The 27,979-nt window shown below is 51.5% G+C and overlaps 11 protein-coding genes and 1 non-coding gene across 12 annotated transcripts; 9 read left to right on the forward strand and 3 right to left on the reverse strand.

Moving 5' to 3' along the window:
* Positions 1 to 418: 418 nt before the first annotated feature.
* K460DRAFT_400616 (uncharacterized protein) lies at positions 419 to 4,172 on the forward strand (the record flags this gene model as incomplete). The annotated part of the gene is made up of 4 exons (XM_040936342.1): positions 419 to 1,088; positions 1,142 to 1,238; positions 1,294 to 1,820; positions 1,888 to 4,172. 4 exons carry the CDS (start codon positions 419 to 421, stop codon positions 4,170 to 4,172), a joined length of 3,579 nt encoding a protein of 1,192 aa, XP_040793122.1.
* A 381-nt stretch (positions 4,173 to 4,553) lies between these two features.
* On the forward strand, positions 4,554 to 6,371 carry K460DRAFT_400617 (uncharacterized protein; the record flags this gene model as incomplete). The annotated part of the gene is made up of 4 exons (XM_040936343.1): positions 4,554 to 4,740; positions 4,796 to 5,541; positions 5,597 to 5,660; positions 5,716 to 6,371. The coding sequence occupies 4 exons, from the start codon at positions 4,554 to 4,556 to the stop codon at positions 6,369 to 6,371; spliced, it is 1,653 nt and encodes a 550-aa protein (XP_040793123.1).
* A 465-nt stretch (positions 6,372 to 6,836) lies between these two features.
* Positions 6,837 to 8,949, forward strand: K460DRAFT_17681 (alpha/beta-hydrolase). The gene is made up of 5 exons (XM_040927010.1): positions 6,837 to 6,982; positions 7,040 to 7,114; positions 7,316 to 7,981; positions 8,121 to 8,357; positions 8,670 to 8,949. The coding sequence occupies exons 1-5, from the start codon at positions 6,886 to 6,888 to the stop codon at positions 8,753 to 8,755; spliced, it is 1,161 nt and encodes a 386-aa protein (XP_040793124.1). The 5' UTR covers positions 6,837 to 6,885; the 3' UTR covers positions 8,756 to 8,949.
* Positions 8,950 to 9,143: 194 nt separating this feature from the next.
* On the forward strand, positions 9,144 to 9,602 carry K460DRAFT_270329 (uncharacterized protein; the record flags this gene model as incomplete). The annotated part of the gene is made up of 2 exons (XM_040927639.1): positions 9,144 to 9,477; positions 9,514 to 9,602. 2 exons carry the CDS (start codon positions 9,144 to 9,146, stop codon positions 9,600 to 9,602), a joined length of 423 nt encoding a protein of 140 aa, XP_040793125.1.
* A 765-nt stretch (positions 9,603 to 10,367) lies between these two features.
* Positions 10,368 to 12,677, forward strand: K460DRAFT_361334 (alpha/beta-hydrolase). The gene has a single exon (XM_040932435.1). It carries the CDS (start codon positions 10,861 to 10,863, stop codon positions 12,442 to 12,444), a length of 1,584 nt encoding a protein of 527 aa, XP_040793126.1. The 5' UTR covers positions 10,368 to 10,860; the 3' UTR covers positions 12,445 to 12,677.
* A 1-nt stretch (position 12,678) lies between these two features.
* On the reverse strand, positions 12,679 to 12,750 carry K460DRAFT_t14. The gene has a single exon. It is a non-coding gene; the product is annotated as a tRNA-Arg (tRNA).
* A 2,980-nt stretch (positions 12,751 to 15,730) lies between these two features.
* On the reverse strand, positions 15,731 to 16,596 carry K460DRAFT_271108 (RmlC-like cupin; the record flags this gene model as incomplete). The annotated part of the gene is made up of 2 exons (XM_040927704.1): positions 15,731 to 16,341; positions 16,404 to 16,596. 2 exons carry the CDS (start codon positions 16,594 to 16,596, stop codon positions 15,731 to 15,733), a joined length of 804 nt encoding a protein of 267 aa, XP_040793127.1.
* A 586-nt stretch (positions 16,597 to 17,182) lies between these two features.
* K460DRAFT_350607 (uncharacterized protein) lies at positions 17,183 to 18,370 on the forward strand (the record flags this gene model as incomplete). Its single annotated transcript, XM_040931513.1, has 2 exons — positions 17,183 to 17,425; positions 17,516 to 18,370. 2 exons carry the CDS (start codon positions 17,183 to 17,185, stop codon positions 18,368 to 18,370), a joined length of 1,098 nt encoding a protein of 365 aa, XP_040793128.1.
* Positions 18,371 to 18,657: 287 nt separating this feature from the next.
* K460DRAFT_372785 (uncharacterized protein) lies at positions 18,658 to 20,775 on the reverse strand (the record flags this gene model as incomplete). The annotated part of the gene is made up of 1 exon (XM_040934535.1): positions 18,658 to 20,775. One exon carries the CDS (start codon positions 20,773 to 20,775, stop codon positions 18,658 to 18,660), a length of 2,118 nt encoding a protein of 705 aa, XP_040793129.1.
* A 238-nt stretch (positions 20,776 to 21,013) lies between these two features.
* Positions 21,014 to 22,995, forward strand: K460DRAFT_327576 (phosphatidate cytidylyltransferase 1). The gene is made up of 5 exons (XM_040930676.1): positions 21,014 to 21,297; positions 21,349 to 21,721; positions 21,768 to 22,114; positions 22,167 to 22,622; positions 22,674 to 22,995. Exons 1-5 carry the CDS (start codon positions 21,154 to 21,156, stop codon positions 22,710 to 22,712), a joined length of 1,359 nt encoding a protein of 452 aa, XP_040793130.1. The 5' UTR covers positions 21,014 to 21,153; the 3' UTR covers positions 22,713 to 22,995.
* Positions 22,996 to 23,128: 133 nt separating this feature from the next.
* K460DRAFT_361339 (uncharacterized protein) lies at positions 23,129 to 25,302 on the forward strand. The gene is made up of 2 exons (XM_040932436.1): positions 23,129 to 24,087; positions 24,152 to 25,302. The coding sequence occupies exons 1-2, from the start codon at positions 23,140 to 23,142 to the stop codon at positions 25,196 to 25,198; spliced, it is 1,995 nt and encodes a 664-aa protein (XP_040793131.1). The 5' UTR covers positions 23,129 to 23,139; the 3' UTR covers positions 25,199 to 25,302.
* Positions 25,303 to 25,646: 344 nt separating this feature from the next.
* Positions 25,647 to 27,895, forward strand: K460DRAFT_361341 (general substrate transporter). The gene is made up of 3 exons (XM_040932437.1): positions 25,647 to 26,950; positions 27,004 to 27,396; positions 27,510 to 27,895. The coding sequence occupies exons 1-3, from the start codon at positions 26,060 to 26,062 to the stop codon at positions 27,762 to 27,764; spliced, it is 1,539 nt and encodes a 512-aa protein (XP_040793132.1). The 5' UTR covers positions 25,647 to 26,059; the 3' UTR covers positions 27,765 to 27,895.
* Positions 27,896 to 27,979: the final 84 nt, after the last annotated feature.

A 27,979-nucleotide genomic window follows, 5' to 3' on the forward strand; every position in this document is an offset into this window, starting at 1 on the left:
GTGGCCCTGTCTAGCTCTTTTCCGACTCTGGTTTAGCGACCTGTTGATGCGGTTGCCACAGTACTTCTAGACTTGGCAACGCTAACCGAACGAGCAGCTGCAGCGCCCTTTTCCCTTCTCGTTGAAAATGATATTGTACGCGCCGAAAGCTGCATAGGTCTAGGTTCAAGATGATGCATCTGTGCAAGCGGGCGTGACGACGGCTCCACTCCACAACCACCAGCACGCGCCACGCGGCCAGAGCAACCTTGTACGGTTAGCACGGACCTACTAACAGCCCTAGCGTACTCTCTTCAGCTTTAGAATGCGGCACATGTAGAGTTCAGCTCATGTAGATGGATCTAGTTGTGTGCCTCAATGGTGCTCACCAAAGCTCTGGATTTCCGTGCGCTTCACCGCAACCGAAGTCTAGGCCACCATGAGCTTCGATGTAGGTAGAGGAGCTCCACGAGCTCCTCCTCTTCGCTTGATCCGTAAGCCGTTATTCCCACCTTCTGGCTCTCTCTCATATCCTTCTCTCACTCAAGCAATTGATACAGCTCCTAGGTATGCTATCATGACGACATCAGCCTCCCTTGAAGCATGGAGGAACCGACTCCCGGACGACGACTTTTCCTTTGGAGAAATCAGTAGCCATCTGGTTGTGCTGCAGACCGGTACATTTACCTTGGACCATAATGTCTTGTGGCCAGTAGAGAAGCAGATGATGGTGTATGCGGAGCACATTGACATTGCGGAAAGCGTCACCTTGCCGGGCCGTACTCTCTGGCTTTTCTGCAACAAGCTCACTCTGGGAAGTTCAATGGTAGTTGTCGATGTTTCGGGCAAAAGTGGTACAAACGGTGCGCCTAATGCCACTCCCAAGCTAGAAATTAACGGTCAGAATGGGGGAAGTGTGTACCTTTATGTAGAAACGCTGGAGGAAAACTTGGTGCCAATTACGACATTGAATCCAGCCACAGGAAAGCCAGAATACGCTGGGCTTTATATATACGCCAACGGAGGCGACGGTGGAACTGGATCAACTAATACCGATGCTTCGAAAAACTCCGGTCGCGGTAACAATGGTGGTGACCCAGGTAAACCTGGTGAGTCTGGCACTCATCGGTTTTCAAGACGTATGACTGAACATATATGTTAGGAAGAATTGCTGTGTATTTCTCAGATCAAACCTGCAACGCCCTCGTGGAACTCGCCAATATGATGGATGGGCTTGTACGCATTACTGGAGACGCCGAGTAAGCTTCTTTCGGGTACATTAAACGTGAGTGCCTCGATCGCTAATCTGAACAGCTGGAAAACCAAAATACAAGCTTTGATCGACTACAAGTATTCGCAAGACGTGCAGAAGCAACCCGTAGACCAACTCAAACAGGCACTTCAAGCTTACATTACATGGCACGAGAGTTTCGATAGCCTAAACCGCGAATTGGCCGGGACACCGGTCGGCAGTGCCCCTGGAGATCTTAGTGCCTCTGCCATAGAGGCCCGAGCCAGCATCCAGGAAGTTCTTGACCGAATCATGAGCAGCAAGTGCCTTCCGGACATCACAACCACCTTCAGTGATGACTTCACCAATTTCCGGAGAGTGGTCACTAACGTACGGACGAACAGCGATCCCAGCAAGGCTATGGAACTTTGGACCGCGTACCAGACGACCGCAGACATAATGCTTAAAACACTTCAAAGTGTACATGCGAACAAGACTGGGGTGCTCAGCCAGACTTTAAAGACTGCATTTGACGCAATCCAAGCAGAATACGAGAATGTAACAATGAATACCGCGGTCACGATGAGCAGTGCCTACCAAGCAGAACCTGGTGTGTCCGCTCGATCTCTCAATTTGCTACTGATGGTGCCTTTACACAAAGCTGACAGAAAACCCAGGGACATCTGGAACAGGAGGTACCGGTTATGGACCTGGAATGGTCGGCCAACCAGGCCAAAAGTACACAGAATCTGGCCAGCACAATGCAACATTTCTGGTTCGGTCAGGAGCGCGATACAACCTCAACACAACGATTCCAATCGCCAATGCGGAGCAATGCCAAATGTTGCTCAATCTCGCCGACTTGCAATACTTTCAGGCCACTGCTACTGGGGTGTTCGACAAAGCAAAAGATATGTACACTCACTTGAGTCGCAGACTCTCGTTCGTGCCTCGTCTTTTGGAACGCGGGAATAACGAGTCCAAGCTTTTCGCGGCATACGATGATTTGCACTCATTGAGAATTGCGTTCAAACCCCTGGTTCAATTGGAAGGCATCAAAAGAAGGGCAGATCTGTGCCTTAACAGAATCCAAGGAAAGCAAGACATGCTTGGGTATCCTCCAGAGTGGGCGCCTCGACGGTCATTTCAGTTCTATCTCGCGGGTGTGGAGAGGCACATCGAGAGCATCGAAGCGCTCGAAAAGCTTCTCCCAGCATTCAGCACGAGCAGTCAAACTGCGCAAGCGACGCTCGAGCGAGTCAAAAGCGACACTGACTCCCACCTCAAGGTACTAGGAAGCCGCATCACAGACCTTAATGGCGAACGCGGCGAACTTAACTCGTCCGCCCGCGTCATTGCGGCGTACAGCCCAGCGATCAAGAAAAAGCGCGTGCTACTAGGGAATCTCATCAAAAGCGCCGAAAAGGATATTCAGAATTACACGAAAGTAGATCCGAAAGCGGTGATCGAAGCCTTGACCATGGTTGTGTTCTGCCCAAATGCTGCAATGGCTGGAGTTCAAGCATTCGGGCTCTTCGAAAAGACCTCTTCGTCATTCCAAGCTCTCGACGGCAGTACTGTGGAGAGGAAGTATGTCGTGAACCAGTTCCAGAAGATGGACAATAAATTTGAAAGTCTCACGGAAGGCTACAAAAGTCGGTCGGACTCTACTATCGACGTTGACGACCCAGGTGCCGACAAAATACTCGCTGCCAAAGATGACATTGAAGACCTCATCCGAAAATACAAAGACGCCATCAGGACCGGAAATGCTAAAGCAATCCATAAAGAAATTGATGGGTACGTTGACCTTATAAAACGTCGTAATGATGCTGTCTTTACGTACAACGCCGCGGTCCAAGTGCTGGGTGAGCTCAAGTCGGAGGAAGCGGTATATCAAAAACAACAGGCAGCATACGGTGCTGAATTCATTCAAATCGACAAGAACTTGCCGGTAGGGCGCTACTATGCTACGAAGTTGATCAACGATGCAAGGCTCTCGATACTAATGGAATTAACAAAGGGTGCCAAAGCAATCCGGTACTGGGCACTGACGACTCCTGAATCTATCAAGTATGATGGGTATCAGAAGTTTCCTGCCTCTGCTGCCATCAAAGCATATAGAGATGGCCTGATAGAGGCGTTCGACAACTGTCTGAAATCTTATGGCAGTCTTATCTACAACCAGTTTCCGAAACTGACGGATCGCGAGGAACGAGGCACAAATGCTCTTGGCTATTGCTACAAGCTCAATCAAACTATTGTGGACACTTTGAAATCCTCGGGAAAACCCGACGACATAGCAGCTTCGGAGAACCGGCCTGCTTCAGCTGGTGAGGGAACGGACGACACAACTGGCCCTGGCGCAACTGACGAGCCCGCCCCTCAGCCTGTTGATCCAAACTCCAAACGGCTGTACGAGGTGTTCTTTGAGATTCCTCTTGTCACGAAGGCTACCACGGCGTCAGAGCATTCTCTTGCCGGATATTGGGATTTGCGAATCGACCAGATCCGAGTTTGGCTGTTTGGGGCGACGGTAGACTCGAGCTCTCCCAAACTTCGCATAAAACTCGAGCATCTCGGAACAGAGCGCATAGTGAAGTATGAGGACGGTTCGATTGTATCTGATCCCTCAACCGAATCTCAGGCCACGAATCCTGCCCTTGCAGTCAGCGAAAGGATTTTCACGTTCAAGCACGATCACGTTGCAGTCAATTTTGAGTACAATCCTTTAGGCATCCTGAACATTGAAGACACCTCCAAAGCGAAGATACCTTCAGGTCAGAATTTCCCGGGTGTTTACCGGGGGCAGAATGTTGACGTTAGGACGGAGACTCTGGCACCGATGGGGCCATTCGGGCAATGGAAATTGTCCGTGGACGCTTCCTATCACATTCATCTAGATCTCTCTAATCTGACGGGGATCACAATTGAGTTATGGGGTAGTACGGCGCAGTTCTAGAAACAGCCTAGCTTATTTAGTATTTTGGTCGTGGTACTTTTTGATTGAAGCTATGATATGCAAGTTCGGTCTATAAGTGGGCGCACCTAGAGCAAATCTGTCCAGGCGTGCTCTGCATAGGTCCTTGCGACACGCAAGCGCTACAGGACTTATTAGCGGCGCGTCTAGATCATTCTAAAATCCTTGTTGGTGTCTATTGCATTTCAGCTCTTGATGCAATGTAATGCGCCTGCATTAGCTAGACTAGAGTGCGGCAAGAGGGCCACAGGTAAGCGGATACGTTCGCTCTCACGAAAACCATCAGCAAGGCTCAACATCCCGCCAAATGGGAAACCAGAGGTCTTCACAATTCTGAATTCTCTTATCAGACTCTTTCTCACTATGACTGCTCTCAAAACTGCAGATGAGCTCTACAATGATCTTAAGAGCAAGGAAATGCTTCAGGGTTGGGATATGCTGATCGCATATCGCCAAAAAGAAGTGAACGAGATGCTCGTAGCCCGACACACTGAAATTCTCTCCAAAAATCCAGCTTGGAACTTATTCTCTTTCGAGGTTCCCTTCGATGGTCTGTGTCCAAATACTGATGTGGCGGTATTTTTCCGCTGATTATGATTGAACAGATGAAGCAACGCACGAGAAGAAGATTAAGAAATACGATATTAAATATGAAACACCGACACTGTCCTTCCTCAGCTCTAATCCACAGCAAATCCAGCTGTTGTTCAAATGCTCCGGATCATGGGTAGTCAATCAAGTTGGTGCCAATCCCTGGATCTTCCCGGACGATTGCTACATGCGGTGTGTGACCGATTTCATTCACGTTGTGGGAGATGTCGGAGCCGGTGACATGAAGCCGGCAACGAGCAACCAAGTCGGCCTAACGGAAAGCGGAACGACCAACCAGTCTCACGTAGCCATCAATCTTCCCAAATGTGTTGCCCAATTCGTGAACGGTAAGGGAGAACCCATCATTGCTATGAACATCGGTGGAGGCGACATCGCCCTCCGAGACTTCATTTCCAGATGGGGCTTCAAGTACCACCTCACGGGCGTTTCGACAACCGCCCCAGACGCGACGACTACAAAGCTGATTCCGAAGCAATTCGTCATGACGCTATATATCGGAAACGACGCTGAGTCCTCGGCGCTTCTGATGTGGATCAACTTGGAAGGATTGAATATGGCCGGACACATGCCAGACAAGAAGCCCGACAACCCCGGAGCCCCAAATCAGCTGCCATCGCAAAGCAGACAGTCCACATTATTATTCACGTTGGATGGCCAAAACGAGATCTTTCCGCTGCCGAAAGACAGCAATGCTGCAGTCTACATTTCTTACGATGCATTTTTTGTGAAACTGATTAGGGTGAGTGTTCACTACCAAACTCTAATACTAACTAACTAATTTGATTTGTAAACAGGATCATATGACTGCATCGGGATACATGAACATTGCTGTTGAAGCGAAGGGAGCGGGAACAGAAGGTAGTGATCCCTTTGCTTTGAACTGCAAAGAAAGCGTTTAACCGAACATGTCTAGGTATGGTAATCACTGCCAACCCTCCGTCTACAACAGTCACCTGGCCAGCATGGGCACCAGATGGCACGGAGAACAACAACGGCGATAGGCACTGTGATGGCTGTACATTTGACCTGAAGGATACGACTTTGACAATCGAACTCAGCAAGAAGTCCCCAAAGCTCTCATTAAGCCATACTGTTGAGAACATCAAGACCTGGATTGTCAGGTGGAAACGCAATCACACAATTGCTGCTGACACCGTCAGTAGCAGTGACCTATACCGCAATGACGAAACCGGCCTACTGACATTCAATTTCAGCATCGCGGCCACCGGATTGTGGAAAAACGCTGGGAACAATGAGAGGTTCAAGCTTGAGTTCAACCTGAGTAATAACTGGGGCGTGGGCATCAGTAATCCTAACTGGAATGCCTCGTCGGGGCTGCACCAGTGGTGGTCGAAATGGTTTGGCAATGCGCTTCCTGGCTTGCCTAAGGGTATGGTCGATGTCACAGTAGCCCTACCGGACCTACACACCGACTTCAAGGCTATTGACTATTTCCTTGAGACTAACTTGCTATTCCCGGGTCAGCATGTGTTCCAGCCTGGCTCGATCCCAGACGGCTTGTACTTCCCACACGACTTTGTCGTCACTGGTAACGTACAGAAGAAATAACACTTGAATTCAAAAGCACTGTATCTTAAAGCATTTCCATTGGGTAGAGTGCGTTATATGATGGGGCTTTTACCCCTGCGTGATAGAACAGAGAGAGTGCAATGTAATGAGAAGCTTGAAATCTTAGGTTCATATGCGCGATAGTATAGTGTAGGGACAGAAAATCTGCCCAATACTATAATAATAGGGAAGCCCCAGCTCTAGGAGTATTTACATCAATTCCTTGCTGGCCCAGTCCATGTCGACGATAGTGAGCTCATTTAACAATGCCAACATCCTGCAAATATTCTAACAATAACTAGCAGAGGCGGTTCTTTTAGTGTTCCTAGAGCGCAATTAATTATAGCTTAATAGACGGGGTGGGTGGCGTATAGGTCGCTCAGTTCCTGGCACTCAGAGGCCCCGGGGAGCGAGTCGCACAAGCGAGGCCTAGTAAGAAGGCGTGCTAGACCCAGTCAAACATCCATCGCAGGTCATCACCGCACCACACGACTGCCATCCATTTCAACTCATCATGAGTATTTACACTTACATCGGTGTGCCGCTGTCCTTCCTGAGTGGGATTTGGATCCCATGCACTTTGCTTTGTTGCATACCGTGGGTGCAGAAACGTGAGCTGAGCTCCCGAGTAGCCGGGCAACTACCAGGAAAGCGCTGACTGGTTATAGAGATGCTCTACCTGCACAGCATAACGTTTTCCCCCGGAAAGTGGTTAACCGAACCTGAACGGGCAGGCTTCTTGAGTACGTTCAGTGTTCCCAGATCCTCATGCCTCGGTAGAAGAGACTTTCGTCTGGGCAGAGTACCTCGCTCGGCTGTCGCTACTCGTGCCTCGAATGACTTTAGCTGCTTTCGCAATGCGCTTCGAAGCAGCAAGACTTTTCAGGCTGCAATCTGCGAATCCGGTTTCATTTTCTGTATGAATAGTATGCTCATGTAACCAGAGAATCAAGTCACGCCCTTCCGCATCGCAACCGAGGATGGCGAGAGTCTCTTCGCATGGCTCGTCGCGCCTCTCGGCATCTATGCCAGACACGCCGACGACTTCATTCAAGAGCCGTCCGGGGTCGAAGATATCGAAGAGAAGCTTGCGTTTAGGATTTTGAAAAACGACCCAGACGCCAGGCTGCTAATCTACTTCCATGGCAACAGCGCCACTATTGCGCAACAGAGGCGAACCGAGGAGTATCGCTCGTTTTCTTCTGGAGCGTCAGAGAAGATCTTTATTTTAGCCTTCGACTATCGTGGTTTCGGTGCTTCGACAGGTACTCCGTCGGAGCTCGGACTTCTGAACGATGCTGCGGCTGTCGTCGATTGGGCACTGAATAGATGCAGGATACCGCCAGATCGCATTGTACTTCTAGGCCACTCGCTGGGGACAGCTGTTGTCGCTGGAGTCGCCCATCATTACTCTAAGCTAGGCGTAGCGTTCGCCGGCCTGATCTTGTGCGCTGCTTTTACCAATGCTGGCAGCGCTTTCTCCTCATATTCGATTGGCGGTCTCATCCCGGTGCTCGCACCTGTCAAGCTGTCTGCTACTTTCCAAACGTGGTTCAGTCGAAGAATGGAGGACACATGGCGTACAGACGATCGCCTGGGTCATCTCACGCGTAAGTCCGCATATGTCATTGCACGTTATGCCCATGAGATCGTCAAGTACCCTAGGCTAGCGCATGCAAAGGCTGAACGGCCTCTTGAATATACCTCAGAGAGCTCTATTGTGCATCCAACAGTTGCTAATATCTCTAGGCACATGCTCACGACTTCGATTAGTGCTAGTGCACGCTGAGGATGACCAAACGATGCCCTGGAACCAGACCGAGGAGCTGTTCAAATCCACCTTGAAAGCTGCGAGTGAGAATGGCCTCAACGACGAAGCCGGAGCGATCAACGGTCCCGAGGTCCGTGATCTAGGCGAAGCAGGCAGACAAGAGATTTGGCAAAATGGATCATGCTCCATCTCAAAAACGATTGCGAAGCACGGCGGTACGTATTACCCTGGCGTGGAGGTGCTAGCGCCCACCACCTTCAAAAGTTACGCGCTCGGCTATGGTTCACGGATCCCGATGTGCGGGTCGCTGCCAGCCACCCAAACCCTAGCTGTCTTCAACACACGATACGCGCACTGTTGGCGCAGAGAAACGGTGAAGATGATCAGCCTACGGTCTCAGGGGGCTGGTACGCGTACGTGGCTGAGACGAAACAAGGTGTCATTCTGGGTTTTATGATGGGGTCATTGCCGCTAGTTCCGTCCGCTACATGTGTAGTTTGAAGCCAAGCTAACGCCTTTTGGACTAGATCACAACCAAATCATGACCTGGTCGCCGGTCGCTCTTGCTATTCTCCAAGTTTTCGGCCTCGCAGCCTCCACAGCGCGCTTGTAGCGTCGTAGTCTCATAGCTTGGTACGCAAATGCCACACCGAAACAAGAGGGCCAACAATGGGGCTCATGTGCGTCACTTTACTCCACGCTCCGTGGAGCCGCATGACGCCGAAAGCGTCCGTAGGGAGCCGGAAAGGATACAAAGGCCAGCACACGCTACACCAGTACTGTCTTACTTTGTGCTTCACGGTTTCTCTTTGTCACTTATTAGGCCCACTAGGTCTCTCGTTCCGGTCATTCAATCATATACTGGCGCCTGTGTTTACGCCGCTTCCATCAAGCGCTAACGCCAACCATCACACCCGCCAACTAATATATCTTTATCAACGTTGTGGCACCTCGACCGTGATTTTCCCTTACATTAAACCACCTGGACAGCCTACTGCAAAATGCCTGCTATCGCCCACCTCCAGCCGCGCCTTCTGGACGGATCTTCGCCTGGTGGAGTATCTGGCACATCCATTGCACTCCTCGTCTGCATTGCCCTTGTGCCCGCCCTCCTCTTGATCTGGATCGTCGTCTGGCTTCTCTTCTTCTACGGCAAAGACCGAACATGCTGGTGCACAAAGCGAAAAAGACGCGCAGCAGAGCCGGAAATGCTCCAACAGAGAACTGACGCGAGCCAAGACATTCTGTTTGAGAAGGCCGTCTATGATATTCCGCAACGGCCGTTCGCTGCTCATGCTAGGGCCGAATCTGGAAGCTCTAGCGATGGCGGTCGCCGTCCCAAGCCCGGTCCGAACAGGCCTGTAACTGGAGTTTCGAAAGTGGATCCGAGGTTATCCATACAAAGCGTTGCCAGTGCCAGCAACGTCCCAGTCATGCAGGAGCCGAAACGATTCGTTTGAGACGGAAGTCCAGATCCACGATATGGAAATCCACTTGTGATGATAGCCTTGGAAGTCAATTCATCGCCTCTATTACACAAACGCCCGCCCCGACTGGCAAACCACCGTCATTGAACTCGCTAGCGATACGTCTCAAGACTATCAAAACCCAGGTCACCAGGTCTCAAAGCTGAACCCAGTGATAGCTCATCTGGACAATCGAAACGACCAGGATACTGGGAAACGAGCCGAGCGAGGCGGAACGATTCATACTTGCAGTGCAGGCAGCAGCGCGACATCGCCACGATTCGCTAACAAGATGCAAAGCCGGTGCGGGTATGAAGGTGTCTACGACAAACTTTGACTACACCTGAGCTCGAGGTCTTTTCGGAAATTCCTCATTCGCTCGAATAGGTTATAAGACGGCTAGTGCGTTAAATAGAGAGTCCCTCAGTGGCGATTTCTCGTGTGTAAACATTAGTATCATGGTGCCTCGTGTAAACATTACCTTGTACTCTAGCATAGCGGTTGGAATGAGGTTATGAGACATGATAACGAATAGATCTTAGACGTCCAGATGTCTAAAACAACCCCGCATTCCAAAACCAGAAGTATAACTCTTAGATTGCTGGTAGCCTGCTATACACTTCAGTGCCGCTGTAATATTATCGTCATGCGATGAGAACCTGTCTGTTCCTGGTGTGCTGGATATCGCGCTCCTGATTGGTGCCGAGACCTAATGGTTGAGCCTCAAGCACTTGGTGTGGGGTAGATAATCGATAGAGGGGCGCACCCGCCCCTCGCAGTGCATTGTTGGGAGAACAGTATCGCGCAATGCATATAAGTATAGCAAGTCGTGAGTTATTGAGGCTCTCACCAAGAAAGCACGCTTCTTTGAGCCATCCACCAGCCAGGCAGCCGGAGTCGGCCAAATTCCTCGTCCGAACTGTTTTAGGACTATAGTATCGGCGCTCTTTATCTCCGGTACCATCGAGAAGCACTCCAGGCTTCCGCTATTTCTCGTCCACGTCAGCTTTAAATAAATAGTCGCGGCAGCGCCTCAGTGACGTTGCGTCCTGAGGTGATTCTGTCCTGCGACACACGCAATACCGTCACCATTCCACCATCGACTACTTTCTCGTCGCGATTGCGAATGCTACGGACGTACTTGCGAACTCGGCCTGGTCTCTTGCACAAGACTGTTGGATTTGGTGGCGCAAGCTATATCAGCTTGAGTCTGAGCACGCCGATCAGGATCGACAGTAAGAGTAACGCGACAATGGCAACCCAAGGCTCCGAGGCGGGTGGCGAGGTCAGGGAGAGAGGGCAGCAGGCTGTACGGCAGAAGGAGCAGAGCGAAGTGCAGCAGGGGAGATTTACAAAGTGGTTCCCGTTGAGCGCGAAGGCTGGGTTCGATCAATGGTGGGCAGGCTTATCGCCTATGGCCACCGAGCACCGGGTGCTTTCCTTCATCCCTCACCTCCAGAGCCCACCTACGCACACGGAGACAGGTTCCGCACCGGCTGACCCTGCAGCGCCACCGAAGCATTCAGAAGAGCATACTACTACGAACCGCCTCGACGATCCATACGGCCCCCGACAATGGAACTCGCAAATGGTACAGCTGAGTGGCAAGGATCGCGCCTTGAACGAGTTCTCAGTCGAGCGTTTGGGCGAGGAGGTTGAAAACAACCTAGTACTTTTGCATGGCTATGGAGCAGGCTTGGGCTTCTTCTACAGGAATTTCGAGTCGATATCGCGTGCTGAGGGTTGGAAAGTCTTCGCGCTAGACTTGCTGGGTATGGGCAGGAGCAGCCGGCCAAACTTTAAGATCCATGCGAAAGACAAGGCGGGAAGGATATCAGAGGCCGAATCTTGGTTTGTGGATGCTCTAGAGGAGTGGCGGATTGAGCGTGGTCTGGAGCGATTCACGCTGCTGGGCCATAGTCTGGGCGGTTATCTGGCTGTGGCATATGCTTTGAAGTATCCAGGCCATTTGAACAAGCTCATCCTTGCCTCACCCGTTGGCATCCCGGAAGATCCGCATGCAGTCAGCGAGGACGTACCCGAACCGCAAGATTCGACGATGGCGAACGAGTTTACACAGGATGCCGCAGAAACTAATAATGGCGTGAAGGCATCCACGGCAGACAATAACAACTTCATGAACCAGCAGAAGAAGCAGGGCTCTACAAAGGACGCTAACCAACCTCCCAAGAGGCGATTGCCCGGCTGGCTGACATACCTCTGGGAAGCTAACATGATCTCACCTTTCACATTTGTTCGCTGGAGCGGGCCACTAGGACCTCGTCTAGTCTCAGGTTGGACATCTAGGCGGTTTTCGCAGCTGCCAGAAGAAGAAGCGCAAGCATTGCACGATTACAGCTACGCCCTGTTCCGCCAGCGCGGCAGCTCGGAATACGCACTTGCTTACCTACTTGCACCCGGCGCATTTGCTCGCAGTCCCTTGATCAGGAGGATCCAAGGCGTAGGCCGGCAATGGATACAAGCCCACGAAGCACCCACAGTAGATGGCGACACACCACCTCGCTCTTCACTCCCCTCTGCACAACAAGGTCAGCGCGAGACGGGCTTCCCGATCATCTTCATGTATGGCGAGAACGACTGGATGGACGTAGCCGGGGGCCTAGCGGCTGAAGAGAAGCTCAAGCAGGAGCAGAAACGCATATTAGCACATGCGTCGGCAGAAGATAAGCGGAAAGAAAACGGTGAGGCGAAAGTCGTCATTATCAACAAGGCCGGACACCATGTCTACCTTGACGGGTGGGAGCAGTTCAATCGCGTGATGTTAGAGGAGATGGAGGACGTGAAGCGACGGGAGAAAGAGCGAAGGCATTTATAGTACAACAGAGGGGTTTGGCGGATTGGCATGTTATCGGCGTTCGGTACACAAGCGAGGGTATTAGACGACTGGGCGTATTAGACAACGATATGTACACTGTAATGAATGGCTTGGATCAACTGCATAGTAGATGTTCACGTAAGCACGCACCTCTTGCCACTGCCTCACAACCAAAAAGACAGCGTTACACTGACTGTGTATAAAGACGGTAAAAAGGCAAAAACAAAGTAGAAGCGACCGATGTGGGACTCGAACCCACAGCCTCAGCCTTAGGAGGGCTGCGCGCTACCATTGCGCCAACCGGCCAGATGCTTGATGTTGAGGCTTTAGCTAAATAGCATATTTATATACCTCTATTGTAGAGTATCCGCACGTTTTCTGAAGGTGTGAATTCCTGTGAACCCGAGGAAACCGGCTGACCGTGTCACCATACCGGATGTGGGGGCTTTGCTTTGTGTGGGTAACAAATCGGCCAAGTTCGGCTGTTGAGCGAGCGAGCCGCATTTGATGCTCCCGGATGCGTATTCCAGCACCATCTTATTTCCGGCAAGAGACAAGTTTCAAGAGCCAAATAATCGTAAGAATTTGTAGTGCAGGCAGGACGGTGATATTCTAGTTCAGCAGTCGGAAAAAGGAGACAGGATAGATTAATGACGTCACACGGCAGGAGGACACGCTCCGCGCTAGTTATACGATCAGCCGCTTGGGAAGATCGTGGGGCCGTCTCTAGAGTACTCCACAGCTTAATTCTGCTTGTGCGACTGCGTGTGGTAAGAAGCTTAGGCTGAGTATTTTTTCCACCAGCTTCTATATTGAATCCCTCCTCGATGCCGTATCAAATAATTTTTCGAGAACTGCATCATCTCATAAAGATAGCCCTAACTTAGGATGGCATTTCAAGATCGAATACCCGCGGGTCGTGTATGATTTTGGAGTATCAAAGTCGTTCTCAGACACATCGTGTCCCTACCGTTTCCACAATTCATAGGCTCTTGATCGGAAGATTACACGAACGCGGCAAGTCTTACTGTACAAGCTCCTTTGAATGGGCACCTCGACATGTCTTTCTACACCTTTCAATAACAGTCAATCCGCTTGTATTTGTGAAGAGCAGTATGTGACATACCACCAACTGAGATATACAACTCAAACGACCGGCAGAACCATGAACACCTCCTCTTTTCTTTTTCTCATTACTCAACCCGCATCCATAACAAAAAAAACTAAATCCCATTCCCCTCGCTACAAGCTGCGATAAAGTTTTCATATTATCCGCGAAATATCTCGCCAGCCACTATACGATGGTATTCAACACGCCCATGGTGTTTCACTGGATGAAGATAAAAGACTGGATCCGGCGTAAGAATATCAAACGTAATCACTATCACGGCGGTCCACCCAACCCCAATGCAGACACGGATCTTTACTTTGATTTTCGGACAACGCGCGAGCGTCCGATGCAGACAAGGGAGAATATACATCCGGGGACCAAGTACTATTAATGAAGAGAATACGAGATTATAGTTTGGGGATCTTGAACGTTGACAGGGAAGGAGAGAAATCATTGGGGCGTGCAGTAAGCGAACTTAGGAACGACATATGGTACTAGCTCTTGGTCACAAATACTGCTTGCAGCAGCTTAAGAGTGGACGATAGTCCTTGTTGAGCATCTAACTGTGCATGTATTGCGGCCAAAATCCACCACATGTATGGGAAATCACCATAGACTGGCGTTCTCGATCTGTTTGCTTATGACTACGAGCTCGGAATGCGCTTCCGTAGAAACTTACACGTAGATTCAAAACAGATTCCGGTCGTTTGTATGTCCTAGAATGCGTAGTGATAAATCCGTGGGCCTCTTCTGTGAACCTCTTCAGGCTCACCCGGAATTCTAAATTACCTCAGACCTCTATGATTGAAACTAACGGTATCATCGCGATCTGTGTAGGGATCCTGATCATCGTTCTCATCCAGAGCATTTTTATCATTAGACTGATCAGCTACCGAAGTCGAGCAAAGAACGAAGAAGATGCATTTACCTCAACTCATCAACCTCTTCCAGCTGCTAAGAGGGTTGTCGAAATTCCGGGACACTATGCATGTGCTCTAGATGAACCGGTTCGAGCAGTGTACGGTGACGCGTCTAGCTCCATCTATAGCGTTCCTACCCCTACGGAGGCTACACATCCTTCAGAGCGTCCCATTTATGTGCCATGGCCTGGCTTCCCAGACTCAGTCACAAGCTGGCGTTCGCCGAGAAGTAACGTATTGTCCAGCAACGACGAGGTGGATTTGGAGAGAACCCTACCGGAAGCAGGTGACCAGAGAACTGATGACGGTTGTTAAAGATAGTATTATTGTAGTTTTCCCAGATGAGCGATGCATATTACGATACTCTAGTTCGCATGCTACTCTAGTGGTGTTCTGCATACACGTATCGTCAGTTTGAGCCAAACAGTTTGGAGCAAACTTACATACTTTTCCATAAAACCAACGCTGTAGCTCCATTACCTGGACCTTGTAGCACTCACCATACTTATTCCATCCCTGAGCGCTACCTCCAGGCAGAGCTCAATCTCATTCGGAAGATGACCAGTCCCCCACCGCAACACTCACCATGTCACCCATCAACACCACCATGCCTCGGTTCCTTCATCCTAGGCATTATCGTCGGCATATTTTCCCTCGCTCTCTGCTTTGGCCTTTGGCATTGTCATGCCATCATGGTAGGAAACCAGGACTGGCGGGGCGGCAGAACGGCCAGTCGACGATCAACAATGCCTATCGACGACGAGGAAGAGGACGATGAGGATGTTATCAGCGACCACTCCCCCTCCGATTCGACTTCGCCTTTCCGTTCGGGAAGCCCGATTTTACCTCCTAGTGACATCGTAAACCCGAGGGCAAGGGTTCGATAGATGGCAAAGGGTTGTATCTTGCTGAACATATTGATGGACTGCGGACGTGGGTTGAGCGTTTGGGTGGGAACGAGATAACAAACGGTATTGCGAGCAACTTCCAACCTTCTAGGTTAGTTGGTCAACGACGTGGTACGACAAATTCTTCTTGTCAGATAGAAGGTTTCTATCCGAAGTAGTCAGTAGCTTGTCAGGACTGACTTTCAACATATTCGAGTACGTCATAGAACTGCGCGAAAAAAATATTGTGTGAGATAAAGTAGCTCAAGTGATAGGTTGCCTCAAATCATATACATAAACGGCTTATACTCTATCTACAAACTTATCAGCGCACGGCTATATAGTAAGAAAACCGCGAGAATCCTTATCTATGTATCTCCAGGCCCCATGTCAAACAATAGAAACTCTGCGGGCTTGTCACCCACACTTTCGATACCAATCCTGCCCGGACCACTGACACCATCAATATATGCGCCATCGCCCTCTGCTAGCACCGTCTCTCCAATCTTGATCTTCGCTCCGCCCTCCTTAGGTTGTGTCCTTTTGCCCATGACCATATGAGCGAAGAGTTTACGAGGGCCTTCAGCAACAAGGTCATGGGTCACACTCTTGCCAGGCGATAGGATGGAAGCGTCCATGCTGAGGTCAGCTTGTAGACCAATAGCGCCCTTGCTGTCTCCTAAGCGGTCGGTGTACTCCATGATCCTAACCAGCTTATCCGTTTTCTCCTCGTCAGTAAACTTCTTCGTCTCGTAATGCGGCTTCAACCCCCTCTTATTCGGCTTCGCCCAGATTTGAAGGAAGTGCACTTCATCGTCCTTGTTCCTGTTGTATTCGGAGTGGCGAATGCCTGTTCCAGCGCTTGTGAATTGTACTTCTCCGCGCTTGAGGTTCTCGAGGTTGCCCATGCTGTCTTTGTGTTCGAGGGTGCCATTGACGATGTAGCTGAAAATGAGAAACTCTGCGTGACTATGCGTGCCTAATGGGTGGTACAATTAGTAAAAGTTATACTAAATTAAAAGGGCTAACTATTTTACGTACCGAATCCAGTACCAGGCTTTACGCGGTCCTCGTTGATCACTCTAAGCGGTCCCCAGCTCTCGTGACGCGGGTCGTAGTACGAGGCGAAAGAGAAGGAGTGGTATGAGTATAGCCAGTCGTGGTCGGCATGACCGCGTTGCGACGAGGGCCGTTTGGTGATCTTCATTGAAGCGGGTGCTGTAGTGGTTGACATCGTTCGTAAAAAGGGCTTCGTTATGGCGGAGGAAATGGTGTTGCGGAAGGTGCTTGAGAAAGCCAGAATGATAGCTGCGACTCCAATGAGCGCTGTTAGTGTCTTTGTATTGAAGGTCAAACTAGCTGTAGCTGTGGGTTGCTCTTTGGTTGCAGTGTCTGTCATTTCAAACAGGAGAATGCGCTTCCTCGAAGTAGGGAGGTCTCTTTATACGTGTTAGCCTGTGGGAGGTTAGTGCGAGCATGTTGGAGTAGCTTCTATCAGAAATTCCCGTTGCACATTGTATTTGCAATGCTTGCCTAAGGTTACTAAAGGGCAATTGAGGTGGAGATGCTTAGTGGATTACTGATGGATGACGAAATGCGCCGGCTTTTTTATCAGCTACCTGTGATTGGTCAATTGCCGATGCAAGTGCGGAATCGAGACCGAGTATTGAACTCTTTCAGCCTTACACTTCGCCTGTGGTTATTAACAGCCTTTCTAAGCAAGCGAGAGAAGACTGGTTGGTAGTAATCTGTCCTTGTGTACGGGAAGTAACCTTCTGAGATCGACACGGCATACACCTGTCGGATCAGCACGAGCAACCATGGCTTTGAAGAACTTCAACCCGGACGTCTTACTGCAAGGCTGGTCCGAAGAAAAATACTCTCCGCTTCATAGTGGAAAGACATTTGCCCAGTGCATACGAGAAGCGTTCAACATTCCCAGCTCAGACAGCTACGTTTATCGTGCCCAGGCAGAGACTACGTTGGACACCACCCAGAACGCTATTGGAGGGAAGCGAATACATGGCTTGCACGGATGGTACCATGATGATGAGGGCAACCCTGTAAGCCATCTCTCATTTCAGTAGACGCTAGAGCACTTCATGTGTAATGGTCCAGGTTCAACTAAACTTCATCTTCTTACCATCATACAGACCGAACCCCAGTACCCAACAACCGAAGAAATATCAGCCTACACCAATCTCTTCGACCCCTCAATAAACCTCCCCAAGACCCTCAATGGCTTCAAAGCAAACTCAAAAGCAAACACCCTCAGATCGCAAGTTGCCAACCACCTCTCCTCCCGCTTCCACAACACAACAACCGGCCTCCTCCCCTCAAAAAAGGACCGCCAACACATTAATCCATACTTTTCCCTCTGGACCTACTCATGCCATGAACTAGAATGGGCCGGCCCCTTACCATCCACAACACACACCAAGATATCCCACCATATCCTGCCCATCTTCTACCACCACTTCGGTTGCATTGTACCATCCTACGCTGCCCTTCACGTGATAGCGAAACTAGCCCAGCCTGCAAAACCCAGCAAAGAATCCGTACTGCCAATCTTGGACATCGGAAGCGGAAACGGGTATTGGACATTTATGTTGCGCCACTTCCCCATTGCAGAAGGCGCTAAAGAATTGGATGTGCGCGCCATCGACAGCCAGCTCAGCGAGTACCGCGTGTCGTGGATACAAGATACGATCGCCATGGACGGCAAGTCGTACCTCAAACAGAATGCGAATGGCAAGGGTTGCGTGTTGTTATTGGTGTATCCACAGGCCACGGGGGATTTCACTGCGCCGATTTTGAGGGCATTTGAGGGCGATACGGTTGTTGTTGCGGGCACACAGAATGGGAATGGGTTTACGGCTTTTCAGGATCAGGGCGTGGATGAGTGGGTTGAGGGGAATCTTCCGGCGTTTGAGTTGGTGCTGCGGATGCCGCTGCCGAGTTTTGCTGGGAAAGATGAGGCGCTGTTTGTTTTTCGGAGGAAAGCTTGAGGAGTGGAGGGAAATATGTCTTATCTTATTCAATGGTGCTTTCTAGCCCTCCCCCCAACGTTCCGACTGGGAAACCACAGTGGCGTTATATATACACGTAGACGTGTAGTCATAGGAGTCTATTCCAGGAACTTGCGCAGTCCCACTCGCCCCTTGAATGCAAATGATTCTCCTGCTAGCAGCCACCAACACCACCCGATGCAATGATATGCCCCGCTTTCAACATGCAAAACAAGAACCAGCAGTGCGAGATCAAACCATATATGACAATGCACCAACCCAGTCGCCTAAACGCTACTCCCACTACTGTACACCTTACCAAAAGCGTCTCCCTCTTCCATGCTCAGGCCTTCGTCCAAAACGTCGTGCGCCATGTTAACTACTGCGTCTTCGATGCCAGCTTCGAGCACTAAGCCTTCGCTGAATGCGAGACGCGTTAACGCTACAAGATAGGCATGCTGTCCGCCCAGAGTGTTAACTAGCTTGCTTTTGATGTCAAAGTCGGTGTTGGTAGTCGCAATGTGGTAGATGAGCTTCATAGTCACATTGATAGACGTTATTTTCAGGTCCTGAGTGGGCGACAGCGGGTGTCGGTACAAGCTTGTGATGCAGTTGTCGAGATATTTGATGAGCCGGCCAACACAGAGCCTGTTCTGCGCTAGGCGTACGGAGCCATGCTGAGAAATGGAGAACCCTGTCAGAACGTGGAGAACAAGAAGGCGGAGATCCCAAATCTCACCCTCGGGAACTACTGCTACAGGTGTAGCCGAGGCTGCAGGATCGGGGACTGGCTTTGGTGTTTCTGTAAACAGGTTGGTAAGCCGGTTGATGAGGGCGTCCTCGATGCTAGTCTGGCTTTCGTGGGCCGAGTCAGTGGTTGTGATAGGCCCCAATGAAGTAGCCAGCGCGGAGGTGCTAAGTATGTGCAACATGAGCGTGATCTGCGGTCGCGGTTGTTCTTTGACAAGAAGCATGCATGCAAACGTGGACGGGATAGCGTGCCACAGTCGAGTTATAGCTTCAGAATCCGTAGAGGATACGCAGCTTGTTGCGATCAAGTAGAGCAGCTCAAGACAGTCAAGGACATCTATCTGAGAGGCAATTTCCCGTTGAGTAGCAGAGTATAGGTCGGCAATCGCTTTCTCGCCCCCTTTGGCTGCCTTCGAAATGGGGTCTGACACGAGGTCGATGAAGGCGATGATGAGCGGCACAGCGCGTTCAGCCACTTGCACGGCAGTTTGGGCTGGCTCACACGCTAGAATAAAGTGCAGGGCATCGAGAATGAGGGACGTGGGAGCATAATACTTCTCATTCTGACACCGCTTCCATAGGTCGAGGAAGATGTGGCAGATGCGCAGCGCTAGCTCATGGACATCAGATGCACGGGTAGCCGCCAGGGCATCGTACACGATCGAAGACAGCTTCTTGGAGGGCTGTGAAGGAAATGCGTGCTGCGTCAGCGCCTCTAGAATACGGTCTGTTCCATTCGAAGACGGATGGGAGAGCAGACGATGCAGGAGAGTGAATCGGCGATCGTCCTGTCGAAAGTGCTGCAACAGTGCGGCATCGATCTTTGCTTCAGTGGCAGGCTCTGGCTCCGGATCCTTCCTGCTTGGTCGACTCCGTGGCTCACTCAGCTGCAGTGCTGGCAACGGTATGGGGCTCTGGTCCGTGACCTGGCGCTTTCGCTTGCCCACGTGCCGCGGTGTCGCAGTCTTCTGCCTGTCGCGGTTCTTGGATGGAGAGGCCATGACAATATCATCGTCGTCGAATCCATCGCCCAGTTGGGCCCGCGCCTTGTGTGCGCGCCTGGGTGTTCCAGCTGGACTAAGAGCGGCTGCAGCACCCGACTTGGGCCTCGATGGCATAGTTCTTGCGGTCCGCCGTGCCATGCCCACCTCTCGCGCATCGTGCTGGTTGAACATGTGGTCCGTCTGGGCCGACTCCTTTTCGCGTCGCAGTTTCTCCATTTCGGTCTTGAGGGCGGCCATGTCGGTGCTGTACGACTGCTGCTGGTCCGCAAGCTGGCGCTCATATCGTCGACTGTCGACATCGTGGCGCCGTCGCAGCGTGTCTGCTTCGCCAGCCTTGGTCTGCAGCTTTGTTTTGAGGTCGTCTGCAGCTCTCTTCTCGCGCGCCTTGTCTTGCTCCAGCTTCTTGATGCGTTGGAGCAGTTGGTTCGCGTCTGCCTGCGACCTGCGCGACGGCGGCTCTTCGACGTCCATGTAGGGCTCATCGTCGAGGTTCACCACCTCTTCGCCGTCGTCGAGGCCATAGTCCGACTCTGGTGCGGCCTGTGTCTGTTGTTGCGTCGCGCGCACGGCACTCGCCTCGAGGTGCTGCAGCTCGTTGGCCGGCAAGTCGTCGAGGTCATGGTCGGAGAAATCGAAGTCGTCGTCGTCCATGGCTGCTCCATCTGCCAATTGCTCTTGTGGCGTGCATGTGCATGTCCTAGACAGCGCAATGTGTGGCCAATTGCGAGACCGTCAGCCTTGTTGGGGGGCATTGTCGCGGCGGATTTCACCTGCAGACGGCCTCGCTAAGCCTCCCCTGGCCCATGACGTCTGGTGCCGTTGCTCGTCCGGGGCGCTTTTCATCTGGCCACAACCTGACGTGCACTGCGGCTTGCCAACGGCCAACTTCCACCACGCTTCACCACCTAACCCCCCCACCCCCCCGCCGTCGTATCTTCACGACACCTTCGCCGTGTCGCGCCCCCCTCTACGCTCGTCTCCCCGTACGAAGCTTGTCCCAGCCCGACGCACCCGGCGTCTTCGTTCATCATGGGCCGACCACGAAAGGACGTCAAGTTCCAACACGCAGCGCGCAGCGCCAGCAATGGTAGAGCGCGAAGGCCCTCGCAAAGCATGTCTGAGTATAGTGAAGATCCTAGCAGTCCCACCACAAATGGCGCCCTCGCGCCTCCGGTATGCCCACACTCTCTTTTATGGCCCTCGTCGCATTGCTGACACTGCCAGATACCAGAAGCCCCCCGGCAGACCGAGTACGAGAAGAAAAAGGCAAACTTCATCACGCGAACAGTGTGGACGCTGGTCATGATAGGCGGCTTTTTCTGGGCCCTCGGCGCCGGCCACCTCTTCATCATCATCATCATCACGGCAGTCCAGGTCATATCCTTCAAGGAGGTCATCGCAATAGCAAACGTGCCGAGCAAGGCACGCAGCTTGCGCTTCACAAAGTCGCTGAACTGGTACTTCCTGGGCACCGCAATGTACTTCTTGTACGGCGAGAGCGTCATCTACTACTTCAAGCATATCCTCATGGTGGACCGCTTGCTGCTTCCGCTGGCCACCCATCACAGATTCATATCCTTTATGCTATACATTATTGGTACGTCCCGTCCGTCATCTTGTCAGAGTAAGGCTGATCCCAACAGGCTTTGTCTTCTTCGTCTTCTCCCTGCAAAAGGGACACTACAGGTTCCAATTCACCCAGTTCGCCTGGACCCACATGGCTCTTTTCTTGATTGTTGGACAGGCTCATTTCGTCATCAACAACATCTTCGAGGGCTTCATCTGGTTCATCCTCCCCGTGTCCATGGTCATTACCAACGACATTTTCGCCTACCTCTGCGGCATCACCTTCGGACGAACCCCGTTGATCCAAATCTCGCCAAAGAAGACATGGGAGGGCTTCCTGGGCGCCTGGTTCTTCACCGTCCTGTGGGGCATCGGCCTCACTCACTTCTTGGCTCAGTACAAGTACTTCATCTGCCCCGTCAATGTGCGTATCTCAATGTTAGTTGTTACTGCTTCACTTGACTAACCAGCTACAGGACCTTGGCGCAAATATCTGGTCCGGCCTGGAGTGCAAGCCCAACCCCGTCTTCATGGCGCGCAACTATGCGCTGCCCTTCGTTCCTACCGGTGTCCCTGTCCCACGGACGTTCAACATCATGCCAGTACAATTCCATGTCATCATCCTAGGAACGTTTGCATCTCTCATCGCACCCTTTGGCGGTTTCTTTGCCTCTGGTCTCAAGCGAACATTCAAGATCAAGGACTTTGGTGACTCGATTCCCGGACACGGGGGAATGACGGATCGCATGGACTGCCAGTTCATCATGGGCTCCATTGCTTTTTTCTACTATTCGAGCTTCATTGCTGTTCATCACACGACTGTCGGTGGAGTCATTGAGTCGGCCATCACTGGACTTACGCATGAGGAGCAGATGGAGGTCGTGAAGATAATGAGCAAGCACTTGGTCAATCAGGGCGTCATCTCGCCAAAGGTATGTCTGGGCAATCTGTCGTCTTACGCGCGCTCGTCTAACACTCTTCAGATTCTTGAACTTCTTTCGGCACAACTAAAGAGGAGATAGGACGGAATTTTCCAACTCCCTCCTGCTAAATAGTTTCTTAGCGTATTCAAAACTTGCATACGGTGAGCGGGTCTTCGTGTGGCTTAGGGGTTATTTATCTGCTTGAAATGCTCCCGGGAGGGATTCGCGCAACCCAACTAATTGACCTTGGCATCTGGACGTGTATATACCCTTTGCGTATTCTACCTTGGAAGCACTCGCACGACTACTGGTAATGTGCATGTCAAAAGCAGTAAAACCTGCACATGGTAGCAACGAAACATACAAACTTGCCCACATTCTCCTTGCTATCGGTCCAAAGTGATTCTTACTTCCGTCTGCTAACCTCTTGGCAGCTGCGCACGTGCTGCGGTTGTCTGTGCACGGTCCATGTGAAATATGCAGCTTTATACCTCAAAAGTTCCAGCTATCCATATTATCGACGCCAATGCCACCGCGCCCCTTTGGGAACGACGCGCTATGGCGATGTCTCTGTCCGAGATTCCCGTCGAACCCTTCTATTTTAATCGCAGCAAGGACAGGAGCTAGCGTCCAGCAGCGCCTTGCGCCTCGGAAGCATCTCGTCACACTACGGCCAGGCCATCAATCGCGCGCATACAACACCTCGAACGACCCCTTCCAGTCCAGTGATGCTTTTTCCTTCCAAAGAGTTGCAGTCACGGGCCACCACGCCCACCGAAAGCCGTCCCGAGAGCCGTCCCGAAGCCCGAGAGGCAAGCCTCTCCTCGCACAAGTCCCAACATACAACCTTTACGAGCTTGTACGTGCTGAGGGGGAAAGTGGCCACTTTGAAGATGTGATGAACATTTGCAGAGTCTTGGTCCAGGATAGGGGAGAGCTACCCAACAAAGTAATGTACACGGCAATCTTGCATAGCTTTGTTAGCTCTAGCAATGGCACACCGGGAAAGGTGCGCAAGGTGCTCGAGGAGATGGGCTTCTTTGGAGACATCAAGACATCTTTGAGCGGGCAGCCCAAGATCGAGCTGGATGCGCGAGGGTGCGAGTGTGTATTGGAAGTCCTCGCGGTCCACCCCGATTACCTCCTCCGCACAGAGATTCTCGAGTACATGAAGTCGCGGTGGTTTCCGCTGTCCGCCCGCGGACAAAACTTTGTCGTTGCAGGAACACTGCGCGAGCGCCACTTTGAACACGCACTGGAGATGCTGGAAGACATGGTCAAGAACGAGGTCCGAGTAGAGAACTGGCTCTTCGACAAAGCCATATGGATACTTTTGGAGTTTGGAGAGATAGAGGAGGCATTTCATGTGCTGAGTCTCAAAGAAGGCGTCCAGAGTAAAGCTGGGACAGGTACCGTGCAGCTCAGTGTTGCTCTGTGGGGAGCATTGCTAGATGCTGCAGGGCAGAGACAATTGGTGAGTGTGACTCGCATCCATGACACATGCATGGAGCCACGATGGAGTGCTAACCATGACGCAGCACGAAGCCGCGAGGATGGTATGGGTGACGCAAGTCCAGCCAGGCTATCTGAGGCCAGTGACCGGTACCTGTCTCTCTGTCCTCGCTCTTGCCGCACGCAATGGAGACGTCGAACTAGCCACGGATGTCTTTCGTGTACTCACCGAGCGCGAAACTACCTTCACTACCCATCACTACGAGCTTCTCGTCGCCACATACCTCAATGCCGACGACCTCTCTGCTGCCTTATCGGTCATCCTCATCATGGCCGATGCCCGTCTCAAAGTAGACGCAGGAACATGCAACCCGCTGTATCGGTATTTGAGCACTGAAACGTCAGAAGAGGGAAGCCGACCGATGCACGCCTTCAGCCTGCTACAGGAGTTCGAGGCTGCGGGGCGCAAAGTGCCCACCGCCCCAGTCAACGCCTGTATTCAAGCCAGCATTGCCCGCGACCGTTTCGAAGAAGCCATCGAGATGTATAAAGCTCTGCACACCGTCTCGCACGCCGGCCCTAATACACAAACCTTTAATGAATTGTTCAGGGGCTGCCATCTCACTGCTCGTAAGGATCTGGCCATGTTCCTCACAAATGAGATGATGGAGCTTGGACTCAAGCCAGATGTGATTACGTACGACCGACTCATTTTGGTATGTGTAACCTCAGGCGACCTGGAGGATGCATTGCAATATTACAAGGAGATGAGAACAGTTGACGCAAGGGGTAGCGGCAAGGGACCTATGCAGCCTAGGCCGGGTACGTGGGAACGGTTGATTCACGAATGCGTGGTGCAGGGTGACGAGAGGGCCGTCGCCTTGGTGGAAGACTACAAAGCCGGCGTTGACGAGCCCCGCAGGCACGTTGTAAAAGCGGTTGTCGATCGTTTTGAATACGGGATGCTGCCAATTGGGGTCGAAGGTGCACAGACGCAGTCGGGTCATGTCGGAAACGAGGTTGTAAATGCGACTTCGACTGAGAGCGCGATGACTAAAGACATGAACGGAACTGAGTCGGCATCGGAGAAGGCAACGGAGGTGGAGTCTACAGGTTCGAAGCCAGGGAATTAAACCCTTCAGCGCTTCGACGATGGGATAGCAGCAACGCCAGTAGAGATGTACACAAGTACGAGAAAGTACTCATGACAATAAACACAAACTTTACAAAGCCAGAGATTCTGACCGTCTTTTTCCCCTTGCGAATGCGGCCAAGTCCGAGACTATATATGGACGAGCGAGTCCTTCTCCGCGCACGCGCACTGTTCAACAAATTGTCACACATCATCACGGCACGCCCGTGGGGTCAACCCAATGCAACCTCGCAGGAACCTGCTATGACGAGTCTAGCTTGTGTGGAGTTTGAACGAGGACTGTGACTGGGGTTTCCAAGCAGCAAATAAAAGTGGCGGAGATAAGCAAGCTAAGCTGGCCTTGGAAAAGCTTGACCTGTTTTTCAGCCGCTTCGAAGAGCCGCAACACCATCCGACCCACATCAAGCCTCAACCGGCATCATAGCGTTGCAGCCCGAGTCAGATTTTGACATCACCTGCGATATTCATCCTCTACACATACCGAAGTTTGTCCGCGCATGGCCCTGTTGTCAAGCTCCTAGCTCTGCTGAGTCCAATTTCCGCCTGCTCTCCCCACACCAGTGAGGCAATATGGGTCCGTTTGGGGTCCGATATGGGGGGCTTCCCTGTTTTCCTGCTGGCAAAAGATGCCGGACCGCTAAGTGCTCATTATCTCCGAGAAATCTCAGGTGGAGACAGGACATAACGCCGCGGCAACCGCTCTAGTATGGCGCCCACATTGTAATATTGTGGGGAGGGTTCAAAAGCACAAGTACCTTTCCATGGTCCCCCATTCAAGTTCCAGTCCTTTGCAGAGTCCCCTCCTGTAAGCCGACTGCATTACGCCTATCCATTCGACAACATGGGACTCACCGGAAAAACCCTCGAAACAGCGCAGCTGCTGCTCGTTGTCCTGCCAGCATTTGTCCTCTTCGGCTATAACCAGTCTGGTGTGGGAGGCCTCCTCTCCCTGCGCGACTGGAATGACCATTTCCCCGCAATTGACACGATTGATGCCAAAGGAGCGGAAAAGAGCCACAAGTCGACCGTCCAGGGTGCAGTCGTCGCCATCTTCACCATCGGAGCGCTTTTTGGCGCCCTGTCATGCACCTGGGTTGGTGATGTGCTCGGACGGCGGAAAGTCATCTTCATGGGAGCGGCACTGACCCTCGTTGGAGAGATCCTGCAGTGCACAAGCTTCCAGCTCGCCCAATTCGCCGTCGGCCGGTTCATTCTCGGATGGGGCGTTGGCCAACTAAGCGCTACAGTACCGGTATGGCAGTCTGAGTGCTCCTCGTCTGCCAATCGAGGCAAGCACGTCGTGCTTGACGGATGCTTTATCAGTTTGGGCTATCTACTCGAAGCTTGGATCAACCTCGGATTTTTCGAACAGGACAACCTACCACTACAATGGCGCATCCCTCTTGCCATTCCGACCGTTATATCGTTGATTCCATTGGCTGCCGTCTTCTCGATTCCCGAAAGTCCGAGATGGCTCGTCAACAAGGGAAGGGTCGAAGAGGCGCGTGCCAGCTTGTGTGCGTTCAAGGGTCTTCCTCTTGACGATCCCGAAGTCGGTGCTGAGATCAGTGGTATCGAGATCGCTCTGGAGGAGACTGGCCGTAGCGCTGCGAAGATGAGCGACATCTTCACCATGGGCAAGGACAAGCTCTTTTACCGCTTCTCGCTCTGCATCTTCTTGCAGTTCTTGCAGCAGATGTGCGGCAGCAACTTGATCTCAACCTACTCGACTGTAAGCTGAACCGCTTCCACTCCCTAGACAAACTTGCTTACAATCTTCACCAGATCATCTTCCAACAAGGCCTTGGCATGACCAGTGAAATGTCACGCATCCTCTCCGGCGGCGCACTGACCTGGAAGTTTCTTTCATGCTTCGTCGCCTTCTTCACCATCGACCGCTTCGGACGTCGCAAGCTGTTCATGTTCAGCGGTGCAGGCATGGCATCTTGCATGTTGGCGCTAGCTGTCGCTTCCAGCTTTCCCAAGAGCAATCGCTCCGCCCAAATCACTTCCGCCTTCTTTGTCTTCATGTTTAACTTCTTCATCCCAATTGGCTTTCTTGGAGCCAACTTCCTTTACTGCACTGAAGTGGCTCCAACAAGGCTAAGAGTGCCGATGGCAGGAATATCTACCGCCAACCACTGGCTCTGGAACTTCGTTGTGAACATGGCAACACCCGTACGTTACTTCTCTCCTCAAAAATACTCTTTTCGTCTTCAGAATTGAATTTGAAAATTTAAAGTTTGAAAATTTGGAGTTTGAAAATTTTGAGTTTAACTAACCTCTCACAGGTGGCCATTGAAACCATTGGCTGGAAATACTACCTTGTGTTTCTCTTTGTGTCGGCGACCATTGTGCCCGTTGTCTTCCTCTTTTTCCCAGAGACCATGGGACGCAGTTTGGAAGAGTTGGAAATGATGTTTTCCCAAGGCAACTCGATCCCGTCCATTGTGAAGGAGTCGCGAAAACCGTTGACCGGCTCGCTTATGCCGGAGAGCATGATGGAGAAGGGGAATCATGTGCACAAGGATGAAATCACTCCGTAAGTGCCGTTGCGAGAGGGTGGTTTTGAGCATTGTAAATGTCTATATATATGGCTGAATGGCTGGATATCAATATATGTGACAAATGACCTAGAAAAGCTTGTATTGTAGCAATTTAGCGATTCATCTATCCATTTCGATGAGGGTGCCTTGAGAGTGATATTGGAGCGTGATAACGTATGATACAAATCATTGCGAAATCCATGTGTGAAGATTTG

Source organism: Cucurbitaria berberidis (assembly GCF_010015615.1).
Source record: "Cucurbitaria berberidis CBS 394.84 unplaced genomic scaffold K460scaffold_1, whole genome shotgun sequence".
NCBI classification, from domain to species: domain Eukaryota; kingdom Fungi; phylum Ascomycota; class Dothideomycetes; order Pleosporales; family Cucurbitariaceae; genus Cucurbitaria; species Cucurbitaria berberidis.

Excerpts from the sequence above, each read along its gene's own strand:
- K460DRAFT_361341 (XM_040932437.1), top strand. The coding sequence starts at position 26,060 with ATGGGACTCACCGGAAAAACCCTCGAAACAGCGCAGCTGCTGCTCGTT. Across the intron at positions 26,951-27,003 it reads TGATCTCAACCTACTCGACT|ATCATCTTCCAACAAGGCCT; the intron begins GTAAGCTGAACC and ends AATCTTCACCAG. Across the intron at positions 27,397-27,509 it reads TTGTGAACATGGCAACACCC|GTGGCCATTGAAACCATTGG; the intron begins GTACGTTACTTC and ends AACCTCTCACAG.
- K460DRAFT_17681 (XM_040927010.1), top strand. The coding sequence starts at position 6,886 with ATGAGTATTTACACTTACATCGGTGTGCCGCTGTCCTTCCTGAGTGGG. Across the intron at positions 7,982-8,120 it reads TCGCCTGGGTCATCTCACGC|GCACATGCTCACGACTTCGA; the intron begins GTAAGTCCGCAT and ends TAATATCTCTAG. Across the intron at positions 8,358-8,669 it reads AACGATTGCGAAGCACGGCG|ATCACAACCAAATCATGACC; the intron begins GTACGTATTACC and ends CTTTTGGACTAG.
- K460DRAFT_361339 (XM_040932436.1), top strand. The coding sequence starts at position 23,140 with ATGCCACCGCGCCCCTTTGGGAACGACGCGCTATGGCGATGTCTCTGT. Across the intron at positions 24,088-24,151 it reads CTGCAGGGCAGAGACAATTG|CACGAAGCCGCGAGGATGGT; the intron begins GTGAGTGTGACT and ends ACCATGACGCAG.
- K460DRAFT_361334 (XM_040932435.1), top strand. The coding sequence starts at position 10,861 with ATGGCAACCCAAGGCTCCGAGGCGGGTGGCGAGGTCAGGGAGAGAGGG.
- K460DRAFT_327576 (XM_040930676.1), top strand. The coding sequence starts at position 21,154 with ATGGGCCGACCACGAAAGGACGTCAAGTTCCAACACGCAGCGCGCAGC. Across the intron at positions 21,298-21,348 it reads ATGGCGCCCTCGCGCCTCCG|ATACCAGAAGCCCCCCGGCA; the intron begins GTATGCCCACAC and ends TGACACTGCCAG. Across the intron at positions 22,623-22,673 it reads AGGGCGTCATCTCGCCAAAG|ATTCTTGAACTTCTTTCGGC; the intron begins GTATGTCTGGGC and ends AACACTCTTCAG.